The sequence below is a fragment of the Pristiophorus japonicus genome, chromosome 2, assembly GCF_044704955.1.
Source record: "Pristiophorus japonicus isolate sPriJap1 chromosome 2, sPriJap1.hap1, whole genome shotgun sequence".
Classification (NCBI taxonomy): domain Eukaryota; kingdom Metazoa; phylum Chordata; class Chondrichthyes; family Pristiophoridae; genus Pristiophorus; species Pristiophorus japonicus.
In genome coordinates, this window is record NC_091978.1 from 11,048,001 (window position 1) to 11,069,227 (window position 21,227).

Consider the following 21,227-nt stretch of genomic DNA (forward strand, 5'->3'; position numbering starts at 1 on the left):
AGGGAAGAAGTCAACTGGGGTTCCGGATCCTTTGCAAAACACACATCTGGATATTGGATGAGGATCCATGGTGATGCCTCCTACAATTGAATAGTTATCTGACAATCACATCCTTGGCTCACATGAAGAATGACCACTTGGGCAGGATCAGGGATCAGGAAATGGAATTCACCTGTGTAACTAGATCCTAGTCAACGCCTTAAGGATTAGAAGGGAGAAAATGAGCCAAACCAAAACCTCACGTACAAGGAACCAACATTATTGAGTTCATGGAAATAGCTGCCCTGAATGTCTCTTCAGAGTTGTCCTATCATTAAGAAATTAAGAACCAGGTCATGCGCAAGTGAGGCGACCATTGTATAGTAACCAGGGCTTTACATCTCGTTCCAGCATTTCAAAATGTAGCTGTTTCTGACATTCTCCCCCCGCCCAAGTGCCTGACCTTCCACCACTCCGGGTTCCTGGCCTCCTCCTGTCCAGGTTTCTCCCCCATGGATTCAGGACCTCCCCCGAACAAGTTCCTGACCTTACCCCACCCCGCCATAGATGGGACACGGATTGTTAACAGGTTTATTGGCTATGAAGTGAATAGTGACAGTGTTGTGACTTCCGGATTTCGTCCAGTCCAATGATGTCACTTGCCACACACGCATCGAGCTTTCCAAGAAATCAACCAGGTGTAGGGGGAGGAGAGGGAGAACAAGGAGGTATAGTTGGAAGAACATAATCCATTTTACCATCTGGATCATGTTCTCGCTCTCAACCCTCCCCTTTAGACCTGGATCATGTTCTTCCCCCCATCCTCACTGTGCTCTTTAGTCCCCTCCATCACCAAGTTACTGACCTCCTCTCCCTGATTTCCCTCTCTCCTTTCTGATCCCTCTTCCCCATCCTCTCTTTCTGCCTCCTCCCAGTCTCTCTCTCTCTCTCTCTCTCCCCCAGTCACTCTCTGTGCCCCTCTTTCCCCCCCCACTCCAATCTCTCTCTCCCCCCGCCACTCTCTCTCTCTGCCCTCTCTCTCTCTCTCTCCACCTCTTGTTCTCTCACTGTCCACCTCTCGTTCTCTCCCCAGCATCTCTCTCTCCCTGTCTCAGTCTCTCTCTCCCCCTCTCTTTCCCCCCCGCACTCTCTCACTCTCCCCCACTCACTCTCTCGCTCTCTCTATGCCCCCTCTCGATCTCTGCCTCTCTCCCCACCATCTCTCTCTCCCCCTGTCTCTCTCCCCCAGTTTCTCTCCCTGCCCCGGTCTCTTCCACTCTCTCACTCTCCCCCACTCTCTCTCACTCTCCCCCTCTCGCTCTCTCTCTGCCCCCCCTCTTGCTCTCTCTCTGCCCCTCTCTTGCTCTCTCTCTGTCCCCCTCTCGCTCACTGCGCCTTTCTCTCCTCCACTCTCTCTCCCCCATTCTCTCTCACTCTTCCCCACTCTCCCCCCAGCCTCTCTCCCCCCCACTCTCACTTTCCTCTGTTTCGCTCTCTGCCTCTCTTCCCACTCTCTCTCACTCACTCTCCCCCCTCTCTCTCTTCCCCTCTCCCAGTCTCTCTCTGTGCCCCACTTTTTCTCTTCCACCTCCGATTTCTTCTCTCAGAAGGCCACGAAAATGTTAGTGTAGATATTCTAGGCAAAAGTCCTGGAGGCTCCTTTAGTATGGTCATTGGTTTTTGAAAGATAACCCAAAGCCCTAGGAGCAGGCTCAAGCTCAAGCAGCAGACAAGACAGGCGGCAATGAGCTCCAAGCTCGGCAGCGTGGTTCGGCCCCACTTCCGGCTTCCTCATATATCATACTATGCATGCGCGACCAAATCAAGTGCGCATACGCAAAAGGGGCGGAGTCCCTGGCGTGCATGTGCAGAAGGACACAAAAATGTCCGTGCACATAATCACTCCGAATGTTTATCCCTCAGCCAACATCATCAGAACAGATAATCTGGTCATGATCATATTGCTGTTTGTGGGATTTTGCTGTGTGAAAATTGGCTGCTGCTTTTCCTACATTACAACAATGACTTGAAAAATACTTAATTGGATGGAAAGTGCTTTGGGACGTCTTGAGGTCATAAATTCAAGTTCTTTCTTTCTCTCTACCTCTCTTTCTCTCTTTCTCTAATCTCATCATTCTAATTGAGGTGACAAGTTCCACCCTGCTTTTCCCATTCAGATGCTCACTCACTTACTGACACTTTCTCCTTTTCATGCCAAGTTACCAGGATGTTGTTCTCTAATTACAATTATACACGTGGTAACAGTGGAGAGAAATGTTTGTCTCTGCATGCATAGCCCAGAATTAATGAGCAGCTAATTTAAAAATCTAACAGCGTGTTTGTTTTCGGGCTCACGGATTCAAACTCGTTAGAGTAGAAATCGGAACTCATTGTTTTCTGGACGAGAAGCAGGGGTAAGTTTCACAGTGTCCGAAAGACTCCGGAAATGAGTCCAACCCCAAATTGGGTTGGGTGATTTTCCTGGCGGCGCCTAAGCAATATGTAGATTAGAGGCCTAATGTCTGTTTAAGGACACTTCCTGAAATTGGGCGGCTCTGAGAATAGCAGGCTTGCTCTGCTCATGAACTTTTACTGTGAAATGAATAAACGACAGAATAATAATCATGGGAGATTTTACCTACCCCAAAATAAACTGGCAAGAAAAGTCAGCAAAAGTGGTACAGGGACATTTTTACAATCTCCTTTCTTATCCATATTGGTTAAAAATTGGAATTGGAATTGAGAGAGCACTGCTGAATCTAGTAATGGGAAATGAAATAGAACAGAAGTGTAGGGGAACATCTAGGCAATAGTGATCACAACATAATAAGGTTTAAGATAAAAGTTGAGAAGGACATAAGAAAAACAACTTTCACATTAAGGCATGAGGAGCATAGAAACATGGAAAATAGGTGCAGGAGTAGGCCATTCGACCCTTTGAGCCTGCACCACCATTCAGTATGATCATGGCTGATCATGCAACTTCAGTACCCCATTCCTACTTTCTCTCCATACCCCTTGATCCCTTGAGCCGTAAGGGCCACATCTAACTCCCTTTTGAATATATCTAATGAACTGGCCTCAACAACTTTCTGTGGTAGAGAATCCCACAGGTTCACCACTCTCTTGAGTGAAGAAGTTTTTCCTCATCTCGGTCCTAAATGGTTTACCCCTTATCCTAAGCTGTGACCCCTGGTTCTGGACTTCCCCAACATCGGGAACATTCTTCCTGCATCTAACCTGTCCAATCCTGTCAGAATTTTACATGTTTCTGAGATCCCCTCTCATTCTTCTAAATTCCAGTGACTATAAGCCTAATCTATCCAGTCTTTCTTCATAAGTCCGTCTTGCCATTCCTGGTGAAGCTTTGCTGCACTCCCTCAATAGCAAGAATGTCCTTCCTCGGATTAGGAGACCAAAACTATATTCAAGGCGTGGCCTCACCAAGGCCCTGTACAACTGCAGTAAGACCTCCCTGCTCCTATACTCAATTCCCCTAGCTATGAAGGCCAAGGTACCATTTGCCTTCTTCACCACCTGCTGTACCTGAATGCCAACTTTCAATGACTGATGTACCTTGATGTCTCGTTGCACCTACCCTTTTCCTAATCTGTCACCATTCAGATAATATTCTGCCTTCTTGTTTTTGCCACCAAAGTGGATAACCTCACATTTATCTACATAATACTGCCTCTGCCATGCATTTGCCCACTCACCTAACCTGTCCAAGTCACCCTGTAGCCTCTTAGAATCCTCCTCACAGCTCACACTGCCACCCAGCTTAGTGTCATCTGCAGACTTGGAGATATTACATTCAATTCCTTCGTCTAAATCATTAATGTATATTGTAAATAGCTGGGGTCCCAGCACGGAACCTTGCGGTACCTCACTAGTCACTGCCTGCCATTCTGAAAAGGACCCGTTTATTCCTACTCTTTGCTTCCTGTCTGCCAAATAGTTCTCTATCTACATCAATACATTACCCCCAATATCATCTGCTTTAATTTTGCACACTAATCTCTTGTGTAGGACCTTGTCAAAAGTCTTTTGAAAGTCCAAATACACCACATCCACTGGTTCTTCCTTTTCCACTCTACTAGTTACATCCTCAAAAAATTCTAGAAGATTTGTCAAGCATGACTTCCCTTTCATAAATCCATGCTGTCTTGGACCGATCTGGTCACTGCTTTCTAAATGCGCTGGTATTATACCTTTGTTAATTGATTCCAACATTTTCCCCACTACCGATGTCAGGCTAACAGGTCTATAATTCCCTGTTTTCTCTGCCTCCTTTTTTAAAAAGTGGTGTTACATTAGCTACCCCCCAATCCATAGGAACTGATCCCGAGTCTATAGAATGTTGAAAAATGACCACCCATGTATCCACTATTTCTAGGGCTACTTCCTTAAGTATTCTGGAATGCAGACTGTCAGGCCCTGGGGATTTATTGGCCTTCAATCCCATCAATGTCCCTAACACAAGTTTCTGACTAATAAGGATTTCCTTCAGTCCCTCCTTCTCGCTAGACCCTTGGTCCCCTAGTACTTTCGGAAGGTTATTTGTGTCTTCCTTCGTGAAGACAGAACCAAAGTATTTGTTCAACTGGTCTGCCATTTCTTTGTTCCCCATTATAAATTCACCTAATTCTGACTGCAAGAGCCCTACATTTGTCTTCACTAATCTTTTTCTCTTCACATATCTATAGAAGCTTTCGCAGTCAGTTTTTATGTTCCCTGCAAGCTTCTCCATTTTATTTTTACGCCAGACAGGGATTACAATTGTTGAAGTTCGTCCATGTGATCTTTAAATGTCTGCCATTGCCTATCCACCGTCAACCCTTTAAGTATCATCCCCCAGTCGATCCTAGCCAATTCACGTCTCATACCATCGAAGTTACCTTTCTTTAGGTTCAGGACTAATTAACCGTGTCACTCTCCATCTTAATGAAGAATTCTACAATATTATAGTCACTGTTCCCCAAGGGACAACACCCAGTCTAGGATGGCCAGCTCTAGTTGGTTCTTCGACATATTGGTCTCGAAAACCATCCCTTATACACTTCAGGAGCTCCTCCTCCACTGTATTGCTACCAGTTTGGTTAGCCCAATCTATATGTAGATTAAAGTCACCCATGCTAACTGCTGTACCTTTATTGCATGCATCCCTAATTGCCTGTTTGATGCCATCCCCAACCTCACTACTACTGTGTGGTGGTCTGTACACAAGGGTGCTCTTTTCGGCTCCTGAGAGCCACTGCCAGCCGCGATTGCCCCCAACACTTATTGCTACAGCACAAAAGGAAACCAGATGGTTCCTGCTCCAGATTGCTATCCAGATCACTGCACATATTTCAGGACAGGAGAGTGGTCTTGGCTGTGATGCCCTCCACATTCAAATAAGCTGTAAGCCTCACTTTCTAGCTTGCACATTAAAAAATGCCACTTGCAAGGTCCCACAAACAGCAATGACTAGATCCATCTCTTGGTTGGGAGACAACTGTTGGCCTGGACACCAGGACAATTCCCCTAGTCTTCTAACAGTGCTATGAGATATCTTGCGCACACCTGAGAGATCAGATGAGGTCTCAGTGCCATTGTGTCTGCAGTGTGTACCACCTACCAAGATACACTGCAGCAACTCGCCAAGGCGTCTTTGACAGCACCTCCCAAATCACGAGCTCTGCCACCTAGAAGGACAAGGACACTGCAGCAAGTGCATGGGAACACCATCACCTCAAGTTCCCCTTCAAGTTACACACCATCCCGACTTGGAAATATATCGCCGTTCCTTCATCATGATTAGGTCAAAGTGCTGGAATTCCCTATTTAATGGCACTGTGGGAGCTCCTTCACCACACAGACTTCAGCGCTCTTGAGGTCAATTAGGGATGGGCAATAAGTGCTGGCTTTTCCAGCGACGCCCATATCCCACGAATGAATTTTTAAAAATTATCTGAAGGACGACATCTCGGGCAGTGCAGCACTTCCTCAGTACTTCACTAGAATGTCAGCCTGGATTTTGTGCTCAAGTCTCGAATGGGGCTTGAATCCACAACCTTCGGACTCAGAGCTGAGAGTGAGGGGAAATAAAGATAAGAAAAATCCAACAGTTGGTCTCTATTAGACCAAGTGTGTTGATGCCAGATATTTGGAGCAGGCATGATGCAGGGACCTCATGCTGTGCAGCACACATGTCAACTTCTCTGGAATGAAAGAATTCAGCACTCAACATAGGAATTCTGTCATTTAAACAGTGGTCAAGCTTCAATTAAAAATTAATTTGCTTGTTTATCTTAGGGATAAAAATCTACAATGTAAATGGTGTCTGTTCAGATAACGATTGAAAGTTTCATTCTCATGCATGTCCCAGCTCTGTCAACTGAATTGAGATAAATTAGAGCATTACATTTGGTGTACCCATTTCCGGGTTCACTGATATCTAACTTTCATGATAGCTGGTGAGAGCAGATAGATTGCGGTTGCGTGAAAAGCCGAAGAGTCCCTATTCTTTGTCCAAATGACTCAGGTCTAAAGATAGGAGGAGGATGAGGAGGCCCTTTTGGTTTACTTGACATAACCTTCCACAATCATAGCGTCTGACAGCACAGAAGGGGGTCATTTGGCCCATCGTGCCTGTGCCGACTCTTTGAAAGAGCTATCCAATTAGTCCCACTCACCTGCACTCTCTCCCCTTAGGTCTGAAATTTTTTCCCCTTCAAGTATTTATTCAATTCCCTTTTGAAAGTTGCATTGAAGCGAACTCCACCACCCTTTCGGGCAGTGTATTCCTGATAGTAAAAAATCGCTGCGTAAATAAAAATCTCCTTATTTCACCTCTGGTTCTTTCACCAATTACTGTAAATCTGAGTCCTCTGGTTACCAACTCTTATGCCACTGGCAATAGTTTCTCTTTATTTACTCTATCAAAACCCTTCATGGTTTTGAACACCCCTATTAAATCTTGTCTTAACCTTCTCTGCTCTAAGAACACGCCAGCTTCTCTAGTCTCTCCACGTAACTGAATCTCACATCCCTAGTATCGTTCTGGTAACTCACCTCTGCACTCTCACTAAGGCCTTGGCATAATTCCTAAAGAATTGTGGGTAGAAATTGACCTCCACCTGAAACGGAGAATGCCTGCTGCTAGTCCAGAGATATGCCACTTCGATTATCTGATGAAAATGTCAGGCTGAAGCACAAGTGGAACAAAATATTAGTGTTGATTACACAGATAGCAGCCTCCTTTCCCCACCATCGCCAAAATTTAAAATCAGTCCTTCACTGTGTGTGGAACACGACACCCCTCAACAACATCAACTTGCATTTATATAGCACCTTTAATGTAGTAAAACGACCCAAGGCACTTCACAGGTGCGCAATGGAACCAACCAGGGGGCAGGCTATCTTAGATCTGGTCCTGTGTAATGAGACAGGATTAATAAACAATCTCCTTTCCGTTTTTTAAAGTTTTTTGCGACGGAGATGCTGTCAATATTCAGCACTTTTAAGGTTTTTTTTGGTTGGGTCGGATGTTGTGGTGGAAATGCCCTTGCAACGAGTTGGCCGCCCGACCAGTCATGAGCGCCGCGCTGATGATGTCAGCACGTTGCTGATGAGCTGATGCGTAACAAGGTCCCTCCCCTTCAGTTAAAGGGGAGGGCCGCTGCGAGCTCTGCCACTGTCCCTTTAGTCCAAACCCGACAATCCTTTCAGTAGTTATTACTAGCTAGTGAAAATTATTACATAGTTTAAAAAAAAAATGCCCTAAGTTTTGGTTCTTGCTCACCTTAAGGCGAGAGGCACTCTCTGTCACCAGCTTATGGCTTTTCCACCAGGATGAGGTCTTTCTGGTGACGAGAACCAACTGTAGTAGAGAGAATGCCTGCTGCTAGTCCAGAGATATGCCACTTCGATTATCTGATGAAAATGTCAGGCTGAAGTACAAGTGGAACAAAATATTAGTGTTGATTACACAGATAGCAGCCTCCTTTCCCCACCATCGCCAAAATTTAAAATCAGTCCTTCACTGTGTGTGGAACACGACACCCCTCAACAACATCAACTTGCATTTATATAGCACCTTTAATGTAGTAAAACGACCCAAGGCACTTCACAGGTGCGCAATGGAACCAACCAGGGGGCAGGCTATCTTAGATCTGGTCCTGTGTAATGAGACAGGATTAATAAACAATCTCCTAGTAAAGGATCCCCTCGGAATGAATGATCAGAGCATGATCGAATTTCAAATTCAGATGGAGGGTGAGAAAGTTGGATCTCTAACCAGCGTACTAAGCTTAAATAAAAGAGACTATGAAGGTATGAGGGCAGAGTTGGGTAAAGTGGACTGGGAAAATAGATTAAAGTGTTGCACGGTTGATGAACAGTGGTGTACATTTAAGGAGATATTTCACAACTCTCAAGAAAAATATATTCCAGTGAGGAGAAAAGGGTGTAAGAGAAAAGATAGTCATCCGTGGCTAACTAAAGAAATAAAGGATGGTATCTAATTAAAAACAAGGGCATACAAAGTGGTCAAAACTAGTGGGAGGACAGAAGACTGGGAAGCTATTAAAAGCCAGCAAAGAATGACTAAAAAAATGATTAAGAAAGGGAAGATAGACTATGAAAGTAAACTAGCGCAAAATATAAAAACAGATAGCAAGAGTTTCAAAGGTATATAAAAAGGAAACGGGTGGCTAAAGTAAATGTTGGTCCCATAGAGGACGAGACCGTGGAATTAGTAATGGGAAACATGGAGATGGCAGAAACTCTGAACAAATATTTTGTATCAGTCTTTACAGTAGAGGACATGAAGGTATGAGGCGTGAATTGGCTAGGATAGATTGGCAAATTATACTTAAGGGGTTGACTGTGGATGGGCAATGGCAGACATTTAGAGACCGCATGGATGAACTACAACAATTGTACATTTCTGTCTGGCGTAAAAATCAAAAAGGAAAGGTGGCTCAACGTGGCTATCAAGGGAAATCAGGGATAGTATTAAAGCCAAGGAAGTGGCATACAAATTGGCCAGAAATAGCAGCGAACCCGGGGACTGGGAGAAATTTAGAACTCAGCAGAGGAGGACAATAGGGTTTGATTAGGGCAGGGAAAATGGAGTACGAGAAGAAGCTTGCAGGGAACATTAAGACGGATTGCAAAAGTTTCTATAGATATGTAGGTCCCCTGCAGTCAGAATCAGGGGAAGTCATAACGGGGAACAAAGAAATGGCGGACCAATTGAACAAGTACTTTGGTTCAGTATTCACTAAGGAGGACACAAACAACCTTCCGGATATAAAAGGGGTCGGAGGGTCTAGTAAGGAGGAGGAACTGAGGGAAATCCTTAATAGTCGGGAAATTGTGTTGGGGAAATTGATGGGATTGAAGGCCGATAAATCCCCAGGGCCTGATGGACTGCATCCCAGAGTACTTAAGGAGGTGGCATTGGAAATAGTGGATGCATTGACAGTCATTTTCCAACATTCCATTGACTCTGGATCAGTTCCTATGGAGTCGAGGGTAGCCAATGTAACCCCACTTTTTAAAAAAGGAGGGAGAGAGAAAACAGCGAATTATAGACCGGTCAGCCTGACATCGGTAGTGGGTAAAATGATGGAATCAATTATTAAGGATGTCATAGCAGTGCATTTGGAAAGAGGTGACATGATAGGTCCAAGTCAGCATGGATTTGTGAAAGGGAAATCATGCTTGACAAATCTTCGGGAATTTTTTGAGGATGTTTCCAGTAGAGTGGACAAGGGAGAACCAGTTGATGTGGTATATTTGGACTTTCAGAAGGCTTTCAACAAGGTCCCACACAAGAGATTCATGTGCAAAGTTAAAGCACATGGGATTGGGGGCAGTGTGCTGACATGGATTGAGAACTGGTTGTCAGACAGGAAGCAAAGAGTAGGAGTAAATGGGTACTTTTCAGAATGGCAGGCAGTGACTAGTGGGGTACCGCAAGGTTCTGTGCTGGGGCCCCAGCTGTTTACACTGTACATTAATGATTTAGACGAGGGGATTAAATGTAGTATCTCCAAATTTGCGGATGACACTAAGTTGGGTGGCAGTGTGAGCTGCGAGGAGGATGCTATGAGGCTGCAGAGTGACTTGGATAGGTTAGGTGAGTGGGCAAATGCATGGCAGATGAAGTATAATGTGGATAAATGTGAGGTTATCCACTTTGGTGGTAAAAACAGAGAGACAGACTATTATCTGAATGGTGACAGATTCGGAAAAGGGGAGGTGCAAAGAGACCTGGGTGTCATGGTACATCAGTCATTGAAGGTTGGCAAGCAGGTGCAGCAGGCAGTTAAGAAAGCAAATGGCATGTTGGCCTTCATAGCGAGGGGATTTGAGTACAGGGGCAGGGAGGTGTTGCTACAGTTGTACAGTTGGTGAGGCCACACCTGGAGTATTGTGTACAGTTTTGGTCTCCTAACCTGAGGAAGGACATTCTTGCTATTGAGGGAGTGCAGTGAAGGTTCACCAGACTGATTCCCGGAATGGCGGGACTGACCTATCAAGAAAGACTGGATCAACTGGGCTTGTATTCACTGGAGTTCAGAAGAATGAGAGGGGACCTCATAGAAACGTTTAAAATTCTGACGGGGTTAGACAGGTTAGATGCAGGAAGAATGTTCCCAATGTTAGGGAAGTCCAGAACCAGGGGACACAGTCTAAGGATACGGGGTAAGCCATTTAGGACCGAGATGCAGAGGAACTTCTTCACCCAGAGAGTGGTGAACCTGTGGAATTCTCTACCACTGAAAGTTGTTGAGGCCAATTCATCAAATAAATTCAAAAAGGAGTTAGATGAAGTCCTTACTACTAGGGGGATCAAGGGGTATGGTGAGAAAGCAGGAAGGGGGTACTGAAGTTGCATGTTGAACAATATTCCAACAGTGGATAGTCAAGGGGCTATAGGGGGGGAGGTACTTAACACAATCACAATCACTAAGGAGGTGGTACGCAGTAAGATCCCCTGGACCTGACGGCTTGCATCCTAGGCTCTTAAGAGAAATAGCGGCAGGGATTGTGGATGCATTGGTTGTAATTTACCAAAATTCCCTGGATTCTGGGGTGGTCCCAGCAGATTGGAAAACTGCAAATGTAATGCCCCTATTTGAAAAAGGAGGCAGACAAAAAGCAGGAAACTATAGACCAGTTAGCCTAACATCTGTGCTTGGGAAAATGTTGGAGTCCATTATTAAAGAAGCAGTAGCAAGACATTTGGAACAGCAAAATTCGGTCAGGCAGAGTCAGCATGGATTTATGAAGGGGAAGTCATGTTTGACAAATTTGCTGGAGTACTTTGAGGATGTAACGAACAGGGTGGATAAAGGGGAACCAGTGGATGTGGTGTATTTGGACTTCCAGAAGGCATTTGACAAGGTGCCACATAAAAGGTTACTGCACAAGATAAAAGTTCACGGGATTGGGGGTAATATATTAGCATGGATAGAGGATTGGCTAACTAACAGAGAACAGAGAGACGGAATCGAAACATAGAAACATAGAAAATAGGTGCAGGAGTAGGCCATCCGGCCCTTCGAGCCTGCACCGCCATTCAATAAGATCATGGCTGATCATTCCTTCAGTACCCCGTTCCTGCTTTTTCTCCATAAATGGTTCATTCTCTGGTTGGCAACCAGTAACTAGTGGGGTGCCGCAGGGATCAGTGCTGGGATCCGAACTATTTACAATCTATAATAACGACTTGGAAGAAGGGACTGAGAGTAACGTAGCCAAGTTTGCTGATGATACAAAGGTGGGAGGAAAAGCAATGTGTGAGGACATAAAAAATCTGCAAAAGGACATAGACAGGCTATTTGAGTGGGCAAAAATTTGGCAGATGGAGTATAATGTTGGAAAGTGTGAAGTCATGCACTTTGGCAGAAAAAAAATCAAAGAGCAAGTTATTATTTAAATGGAGAAAGATTGCAAAGTGCTGCAGTACAGCGGGACCTGGGGGTACTTGAGAATGAAACACAAAAGGATAGTATGCAGGTACAGCAAGTGATCAGGAAGGCCAATGGTATCTTGGCCTTTATTGCAAAGGGGATGGAGTACAAAAGCAGGGACGTCTTGCTACAGTTATATAAGGTATTGGTGAGGCCACAGCTGGAATACTGCGTGCAGTTTTGGTTTCCATATTTACGAAAGAATATACTTGCTTTGGAGGCAGTTCAGAGAAGGTTCACTAGGTTGATTCTGGAGATGAGGGGGTTGACTTATGAGGAAAGGTTGAGTAGGTTTGGCCTCTACTCATTGGAATTCAGAAGAATGAGAGGTGATCTTATCGAAATGTATAAGATTATGAGGGGGCTTGACAAGGTGGATGCAGAGAGGATGTTTCCACTGATAGGGGAGACTAGAACTAGAGGGCATGATCTTAGAATAAGCGGCCGCCCATTTAAAACAGAGTTGAGGAGGAATTTCTTCCCTCAGAGGGTTGTAAATCTGTGGAATTCACTGCATCAGAGAGCTGTGGAAGCTGGGTCATTGAATAAATTTAAGACAGAGATAGACAGTTTCTTAACGATAAGGGAGTAAGGGGTTATGGTGAGCGGGCAGGGAAGTAGATTTGAGCCCATGATCGGATCACCCATGATCTTATTGAATGGCGGAGCAGGCTCGAGGGGCCGTATGGCCTACTCCTGTTCCTATTTCTTATGTTCTTATTCAGACAATATTTGACAGAGTCACAGAAGGATTAAACCTAAATTTGGTCAAAGAGGTAGGTTTAAGGAGCGCCTTAAAGGAGGAGAGCGGTGGAGAGGCTTAGGGAGGGAACTCCAGAGCTTAAGGCCCCTGGACAGCTGAAGGCACTGCCGCCAACAGTGGAGTGAAATAAATCAGGACTGCACAAGAGACCAGAAAAAGGAGGGAGAGAGAAAACAGGGAATAATAGACCGGTCAGCCTGACCTCAGTAGTGGGTAAAATGATGGAATCAATTATTAAGGATGTCACAGCAGCGCATTTGGAAAAAGGTGACATGATAGGTCCAAGTCAGCATGGATTTGTGAAAGGGAAATCATGCTTGACAAATCTTCTGGAATTTTTTGAGGATGTTTCCAGTAGAGTGGACAAGGGATAACCAGTTGATGTGGTATATTTGGACTTTCAGAAGGCTTTCGACAAGGTCCCACACAAGAAATTAATGTGCAAAGTTAAAGCACATGGGATTGGGGGTAGTGTGCTGATGTGGATCGAGAACTGGTTGTCAGACAAGAAGCAAAGAGTAGGAGTAAATGGGGACTTTTCAGAATGGCAGGCAGTGACTAGTGGGGTACCGCAAGGTTCTGTGCTGGGGCCCCAGCTGTTTACATTAAACATTAATGATTTCGACGAGGGGATTAAATGTAGTATCTCCAAATTTGCGGATGACACTAAGTTGGGTGGCAGTGTGAGCTGCGAGGAGGATGCTATGAGGCTGCAGAGTGACTTGGATAGGTTCGGTGAGTGGGCAAATGCATGGCAGATGAAGTATAATGTGGATAAATGTGAGGTTATCCACTTTGGTGGTAAAAACAAAGAGACAGACTATTATCTGAATGGTGACAGATTAGGAAAAGGGGAGGTGCAACGAGACCTGGGTGTCATGGTACATCAGTCATTGAAGGTTGGCATGCAGGTACAGCAGGCGGTTAAGAAAGCAAATGGCATGTTGGCCTTCATAACGAGGGGATTTGAGTACAGGGGCAGGGAGGTGTTGCTACAGTTGTACAGGGCCTTGGTGAGGCCACACCTGGAGTATTGTGTACAGTTTTGGTCTCCTAACTTGAGGAAGGACATTCTTGCTATTGAGGGAGTGCAGCGAAGATTCACCAGACTGATTCCCGGGATGGTGGGACTGACCTATCAAGAAAGACTGGATCAACTGGGCTTGTATTCACTGGAGTTCAGAAGAATGAGAGGGGACCTCATAGAAACATTTAAAATTCTGACGGGGTTAGACAGGTTAGATGCAGGAAGAATGTTCCCAATGTTGGGGAAGTCCAGAACCAAGGGTCACAGTATAAGGATAAGGGGTAAGCCATTTAGGACCGAGATGAGGAGAAACTTCTTCACCCAGAGAGTGGTGAACCTGTGGAATTCTCTATCACAGAAAGTAGTTGAGGCCAATTCACTAAATATATTCAAAAGGGAGTTAGATGAAGTCCTTACTACTCGGGGGATCAGGGGGTATGGCGAGAAAGCAGGAAGGGGGTACTGAAGTTTCATGTTCAGCCATGAACTCATTGAATGGCGGTGCAGGCTAGAAGGGCTGAATGGCCTTCTCCTGCACCTATTTTCTATGTTTCTATGTTATCGGATGGTTCTCGGACTGGAGGAGGTTACAGAGATAGGGAGGGGCAACACCACGAAGCGACTTGAACAAAAGGATGAGAATGTTAAAATTGATGTGTTGCTGGATCAGGAACCAACGTAGGTTGGCGAGCACAGGAAAGATGAATGAATTGGACTTGGTGCGTGTCAGAATACGGGCAGCAGAGCTTTAGATGAACGGAAATTTATGGAGATTGGAAGATGGGAGGCCGGACAGGTTGGGCAATAAATGTTGGCCTTGTCAGTCTCGCTCACATCCCATGAATGAATTTAAAAAAAGGAGAGCATTGGAATAGTCGAGTCCAATAAAGCATGGATGAGAGTTTCAGCAGCAGATGGGCTGAGGCAGGGGTGGAGATGGGCGATATTACGGAGGTGAAAGTAAGCAGTTTAGCTTTGTTGGTTAGCGGAAGGGAGGGATGTATCAGAGACAGCTGAATGGACCGTGTCAATCTTTGAGACAAAGAAATCCATTAGCTCCTTGCAATTGCGGGGCGGGGGGGGGGGGGGGCGGTGTGAGGGAGTCGGGGGAAAGGGAGCAGCTATCTTCTGGAGAAGAGGCAAGAATACTGGGTGGGTCGGGGTGGAACCTGATATCAATATCCCGTAAAAACATTTCTTTCTGCTATGAAACGCCACTGACAGTACTTGTGGAAATTAGTGAGATATCCTGTTTCATTCCATGTTTATTTCAGTAAATGTTAAACAAGCACATTGTTACTTCCGTTTTCAATTTTTTAAAAATTGGTTCATGGAATATGGGGGTCGCTGGCGAGGCCAGCATTTATTGCCCATCCTTAATTGCCCTTGAGAAGGTGGTGGTTAACCGCTGCCTTGAATACAACTGCATGGCTTGCTAGGCCATTTCGGAGGGCAGTTAAGAGTCAACCACACTGTATATGCCGGACTGGTAAGGACGGCAGATTTCCTTTCCTCAAGTGCATTGGTGAACCGATGGGTTTTTATGACAATCCAGTTTCATGGTCACCATTATTGATATTACCTTTTTATTCCAGATTTATTTAATTGAATTTAAATTCCCCAGATGCCATGGTGGGATTTTAGCTCACGTCTCCGGATCATTTGTCCAGGCCTCTGGATTACTAGCCCAGTAACATAATCTGCTACCGTTCCCAATAATTAATTATCCAACTTTCTCCCTCCCCTTAGAGCCCGAGTTTGTGGGATCGACATTTGTCAGAGAAAATAAGGGCAGTGGTGATGATGACAAGCTCTACTTCTTCTTCAGTGAGACAGCCCGGGAATTCGAATACTACAAAGCAGTGCGAGTTCCCAGAGTGGCCCGTGTTTGCAAGGTATGTGTGAAAAAGTTCTTCCTGATTTCACTCCTTAATGGCCTAGCTGTAATTTTAGGATTGTGCCCACATACTCTGGATTCCCCCAGCAGAGCAAATAGCTTCTCTGTATCTACCCTATCAAATTTCTTTATAATTTTAAACACCACGATTAGACAATTCCTCAGCCTTCTAAACTCAAGGGAATGCAGCCTGTCACAATTCAAAAATAAAATACTGCAGATGCGGAAATCTGAAATAAAAACAGAAAATGCTGGAAATGCTCAGCAGGTCAGGCAGCACCTGTGAGGCGAGAAACAGATGACCCTTCGTGAGAACTTTACACACCCTCTCCTCTCTTTCTCTCTTGTCACAATTCAATCCTTTAAGTGCTCTTTGCGGGATCTTTCTATATGTAAAGTTTGCAGAAATAACATTTATTATACATGAAACAATTTGTGACATTTCTGAGAGACGTGCTAAAGTGCTGCATAAATACATGTTCTTTCTTTGTGTAATATTTTTGATGAGATTGGCTGCTGTGTTTCCCTACAAGAATACTTTTTGTATATATCAATGAATTGGACTTAAATGTTGGGAGTATGATTAAGAAGTTTGCAGATGACACTAAAATAGGCTGTGTGGTTGATAATGAAGAAGAAAGTCATGGACTGCAGGAGGATAGCAATGTACTGGTCAGGTGGGCAGAACAATGGCAAATGGAATTCAATCCCGATAAGTGTGAGGTAATGCATTTGGGGAGGTCTAACAAGGCAAGGGAATACACACTAAATGGTACGACACTGAAAAGTGTAGAGGAACAAAGGGACCTTGGAGTGCAAGTCCACAGATCCCTGAAGGTAGTAGGCCAGGTAGATAAGGTGGTTAAGAAGGCATATGGAATACTCGCCTTTATTAGTTATGGCATGGAATACAAGAGCAAAGAGGTTATACTTGAACTGTATAAAACACTGGTCAGGCTGCAGCTGGAGTACTGTGTGCAGTTCTGGTCACCACATTACAGGAAAGATGTGATTGTACTGGAAAGGGTGCAGAGGAGATTCACAAGGATGTTGCCTGGACTGGAGAATTTTGACTATGAGGAAAGATTGGAGATGCTGGGTCTGTTTTCTTTGGAACAGAGGCGTCTGAGGGGAGACCTGATTGAGGTGTATAAAATGATGAGGAGCCTGGATAGAGTGGATAGGAAGGACCTGTTTCCCTTGGCAGAGGGGTCAACAACCAGGGGGCATAGATTTAAAGTAATTGGGAGGAGGTATAGAGGAGGTATGAGGGGAAATTTCTTTACCCAGAGTGTGGTATGTGCCTGGAACTCACTGCCTGAAAGGGTGGTAGAGACAGAAAGCTTCACCACATTTAAAAAATACTTGGATGTACACATAAATTGCTGTAATCTACAGGGCTACGGACCAAGAGCTGGAAAGTGGAATTAGGCTGCGTAGCTGTTTGTCGGCTGGCGCGGACATGATGGGCCGAAATGGCCTCCTTCCATGCTATAAATTTCTATGATTAGAAACATAGAAACATAGAAAATAGGTGCAGGAGTAGATCATTCAGCCCTTCGAGCCTGCACTGCCATTCAATGAGTTCATGGCAGAACATGCAACTTCAGTACCCCATTCCTGCTTTCTCGCCATACCCCTTGATCCCCCTAGTAGTAAGGACTACATCTAATTCCTTTTTGAATATATTTCGTGAATTGGTCTCAACAACTTTCTGTCGCAGAGAATTCCACAGGTTCACCACTCTCTGGGTGAAGAAGTTTCTCCTCATCTCGGTCCTAAATGGCTTACCCCTGATGCTTAGACTGTGACCCCTGGTTCTGGACTTCCCCAACATTAATAAGAACATAAGAACATAAGAATTAGGAACAGGAGTAGGCCATCCAGCCATTTTATTTTTGAGTCTAGTGCTCAAAGTTGTTTATAAGCTGTTGAAAACCCTTTTTTGCTCCAGCTTTAAACTAAAAATGGAAGCAGGAAAAAAAGAACTAAAACACAAAGTGATGAATTTTAATAGTTTAGAAACGTGGTGTAAGTTAAGTGGAGTTTACTCATTTGTTCAGTGATTGAAAATAGCCAGTGGATATTGTGGTGCTAATAGCTATTAATAATAATTCTATGATAACCATTGCTCACTTAGAAACTACAGCACAGAAGGCGGCCATTCGGCCCATCGTGCTCGTGTTGTCTCTTTGAAAGAGCTATCCAATTAGTCCCACTTCCCCCTGCTCGTTCCCCATAGCTCTGCAATTTTTTTCCCCTTCAAATATTTATCCAATTCCCTTTTGAAAGTTACCATTGAACCTGCTTCCACCACCCTTTCAGGCAGTGCATTGAGATCATAACAACTCGCTGCATTAAAAAAAAACTCCTCCTCCCTGGTGGGTTTACTAATTATCTTAAATCTGTGTCCTTAAAGTAGTTTGAAGCATTTGATGCAATAATGCACTGTATAAGTACAAGCCATTTTATTTTTGAGTCTAGTGCTCAAAGTTGTTTATAAGCTGTTGAAAACCCTTTTTTTGCTCCACCTTTAAACTAAAAATGGGAGCAGGAAAAAAGAACAAAAATACAAAGTGATGAATTTTAATGGTTTAGAAATGTGGTGTAAGTTAAGTGGAGTTTACTCATTTGTTCAGTGATTGAAAATAGCTAGTGGGTATTCTGGTGCTAATAGCTCCCAAAAAACTTTAGTTGCGCTTTCCATCACCTTGGCTTTCACTTCATTTTCCGCTTCTACTGTCACGCACCAAATTCCGTATGTATTTCACAGTAATGTCAGTTCCATTTATCTTACTCTGTAGGCTAAATTGAGCAAGGGTCTGTTCCAGGTCCGGAGCCTCACTTGATGGAAGCTTGGATCAGGGGATCAATTCGTCTTGTCGTACCTCATCCCTTTTTTTACCTGTATCGTTGGCACCTATGTGCACCACGACAACTGGCTGTTCACCCTCCCTTTTCAGAATGTCCTGCACCCGCTCCGAGACATCCTTGACCCTTGCACCAGGGAGGCAACATACCATCCTGGAGTCTCGGTTGCAGCCGCAGAAATGCCTATCTATTCCCCTTACAATTGAATCCCCTATCACTATAGGGGATTGCGGCACTGGAGCTGCGGGTGGATTCACTCTGGAGCATCCACGATGCTGAGAATGACGTGAATAGCACGTTTAGCGAGTTGGTCTCACCGCTGGTAAAGGGTACTCAGCCAGATAGTAAATGAGTGACCAGCAGTAAGAGCAGTGCAAGGAAGGTAGTGCAGGGGTCCCCTGCGGTCATCCCCCTGCAAAACAGATAGACCGCTTTGGGTACTGTTGAGGGGGATGACTCATCAGGGGGGAGCAGCAGCAGCCAAGTTCATGGTAATGTGGCTGGCTCTGCTGCACAGGAGGGCAGTGCGCCCAATTCATGTCGCACTGACTTTCAGGTGAAGAGCTGCGTGCACTCCTGTTGTGAGGTTCTGCACCTCACTTTGCAAAATTGATCCTTATATTTTTTTTTATTTGTTCATGGGATGTGGGTGTTGCTGGCAAAGCCAGCATTTATTGACCATCCCTAATTGCCCTTGAGAAGGTGAACCGCTGCAGTCTGTGTGGTGAAGGTACTCCCACAGTGCTGTTCGGCAGGGAGTTCCAGGATTTTGCCCCAGCACTGATGAAGGAATGATGAAGGAACGGTGATCTACTTCAAGGTCAGGATGGTGTGAGACTTGGAGAGGAACATGGAGGTGATGGTGTTCCCATGCGCCTGCTGCCCTTGTCCTTCTAGGCGATAGAGGTCGCAGGTTTGAGCAGTGCTGCCGTAGAAACCTTGGCAAGTTCCTGCAGTGCATCTTTTAGATGGTACACACTGCAGCCATGGTATGCCGGTGGAGGAGGGAGTGAATGTTTAAGTTGCTGAATGGAGTGGCAATCAAGTGGGCTGCTTTGTCCTCGTGTTATGCTCCTCCTGTACTATGTGGGAAGTCAGGCATGCTTCCGGTGTTCCTGACGACTACGTGTGCGGGAAGTGTATCCGCCTCCAGCTCCTGACGGACCGCACTGCGGCACTGGAGCTGCGGGTGGATTCACTCTGGAGCATCCACGATGCTGAGAATGACGTGAATAGCACGTTTAGCGAGTTGGTCTCACCGCTGGTAAAGGGTACTCAGCCAGATAGTAAATGAGTGACCAGCAGTAAGAGCATTGCAAGGAAGGTAGTGCAGGGGTCCCCTGCGGTCATCCCCCTGCAAAACAGATACACCGCTTTGGGTACTGTTGAGGGGATGACTCATCAGGGGGGAGCAGCAGCAGCCAAGTTCATGGCACCGTGGCTGGCTCTGCTGCACAGGAGGGCAGGAAAAAGATTGGGAGAACTATAGTGATAGGGGATTCAATTATAAGGGGAATAGATAGGCGTTTCTGTGGCTGCAACCGAGACTCCAGGATGGTATGTTGTCTCCCTGGTGCAAGGGTCAAGGATGTCTCGGAACGGGTGCAGGACATTCTGAAAAGGGAGGGTGAACAGCCAGTTGTCGTGGTGCACATAGGTGCCAACGATACAGGTAAAAAAAGGGATGAGGTACGACAAGGCGAATTTAGGGAGCTAGGAGCTAAATTAAAAAGTAGGACCTCAAAAGTAGTAATCTCGGGATTGCTACCAGTGCCACATGCTAGTCAGAGTAGAAATCGCAGGCTAGCGCAGATGAATATGTGGCTTGAGGAGTGGTGCAGAAAGGAGGGATTCAAATTCCTGGGACATTGGAACCGCTTCTGGGGGAGGTGGGACCAGTACAAACGGTCTACACCTGGGCAGGACCGGAACCAATGTCCTCGGCGGAATGTTTGCTAGTGCTGTTGGGGAGGAGTTAAACTAACATGGCAGGAGGATGGGAACCTATGCAGGGAGACAGAGGGAAATAAAATGGAGGCAGGAGCAAAAGATAGAAATGAGAATAGTAAAAGTGGAGGGCAGAGAAACCAAAGGCAAAAAACAAAAAGGGCCACATTACAGCAAAATTCTAAAGGGGCAAAGTGTGTTAGAAGGCTTTGTGCCTCAATGCGAGGAGTATTCGGAATAAGGTGGGCGAATTAACAGCGCAGACAGCAGTTAATGGATATGTTGTGACATGGCTCCAGGATGACAAAGGTTGGGAACTCAACATCCAGGGGTATTCAACATTTAGGAAGGATAGGCAGAGAGGAAAAGGAGGCGGGATGGCGTTGCTGGTTAAAGAGGAAATTAATGCAATAGTAAGGAGGGACATTAGCCTGGATGATGTGGAATCAGTATGGGTGGAGTTGCGGAATACCAAAGGGCAGAAAACGCTAGTGGGAGTTGTGTACAGACCACCGAGCAGTAGTAGTGAGGTTCAGGACAGCATCAAACAAGAAATAAGGGATGTGAGCAATAAAGGTACAGCAGTTATCATGGGCGACTTTAATCTACATATTGATTGGGCTAACCAAACTGGTGGCAATGCAGTAAAAGAGGATTTCCGAGAGTGTATTAGGGATGGTTTTCTAGACCAATATGTCGAGGAACCAACTAGAGAGCTGGCCATCCGAGACTGGGTGATGTGTAACGAGAAGGGACTAATTAGCAATCTTGTTG

The 21,227-nt window shown here is 45.3% G+C and overlaps 1 protein-coding gene across 1 annotated transcript in view; it reads left to right on the forward strand.

The window, feature by feature from the left end:
- sema4f (sema domain, immunoglobulin domain (Ig), transmembrane domain (TM) and short cytoplasmic domain, (semaphorin) 4F) overlaps positions 1-21,227 on the forward strand; it is a 247,642-nt gene that overhangs the window by 176,422 nt on the left and 49,993 nt on the right. The window contains exon 7 of the mRNA XM_070866783.1: positions 15,488-15,633. Coding sequence (XP_070722884.1) covers positions 15,488-15,633 — 146 coding nt within the window. The remainder of the gene's footprint in view (positions 1-15,487; positions 15,634-21,227) is intronic.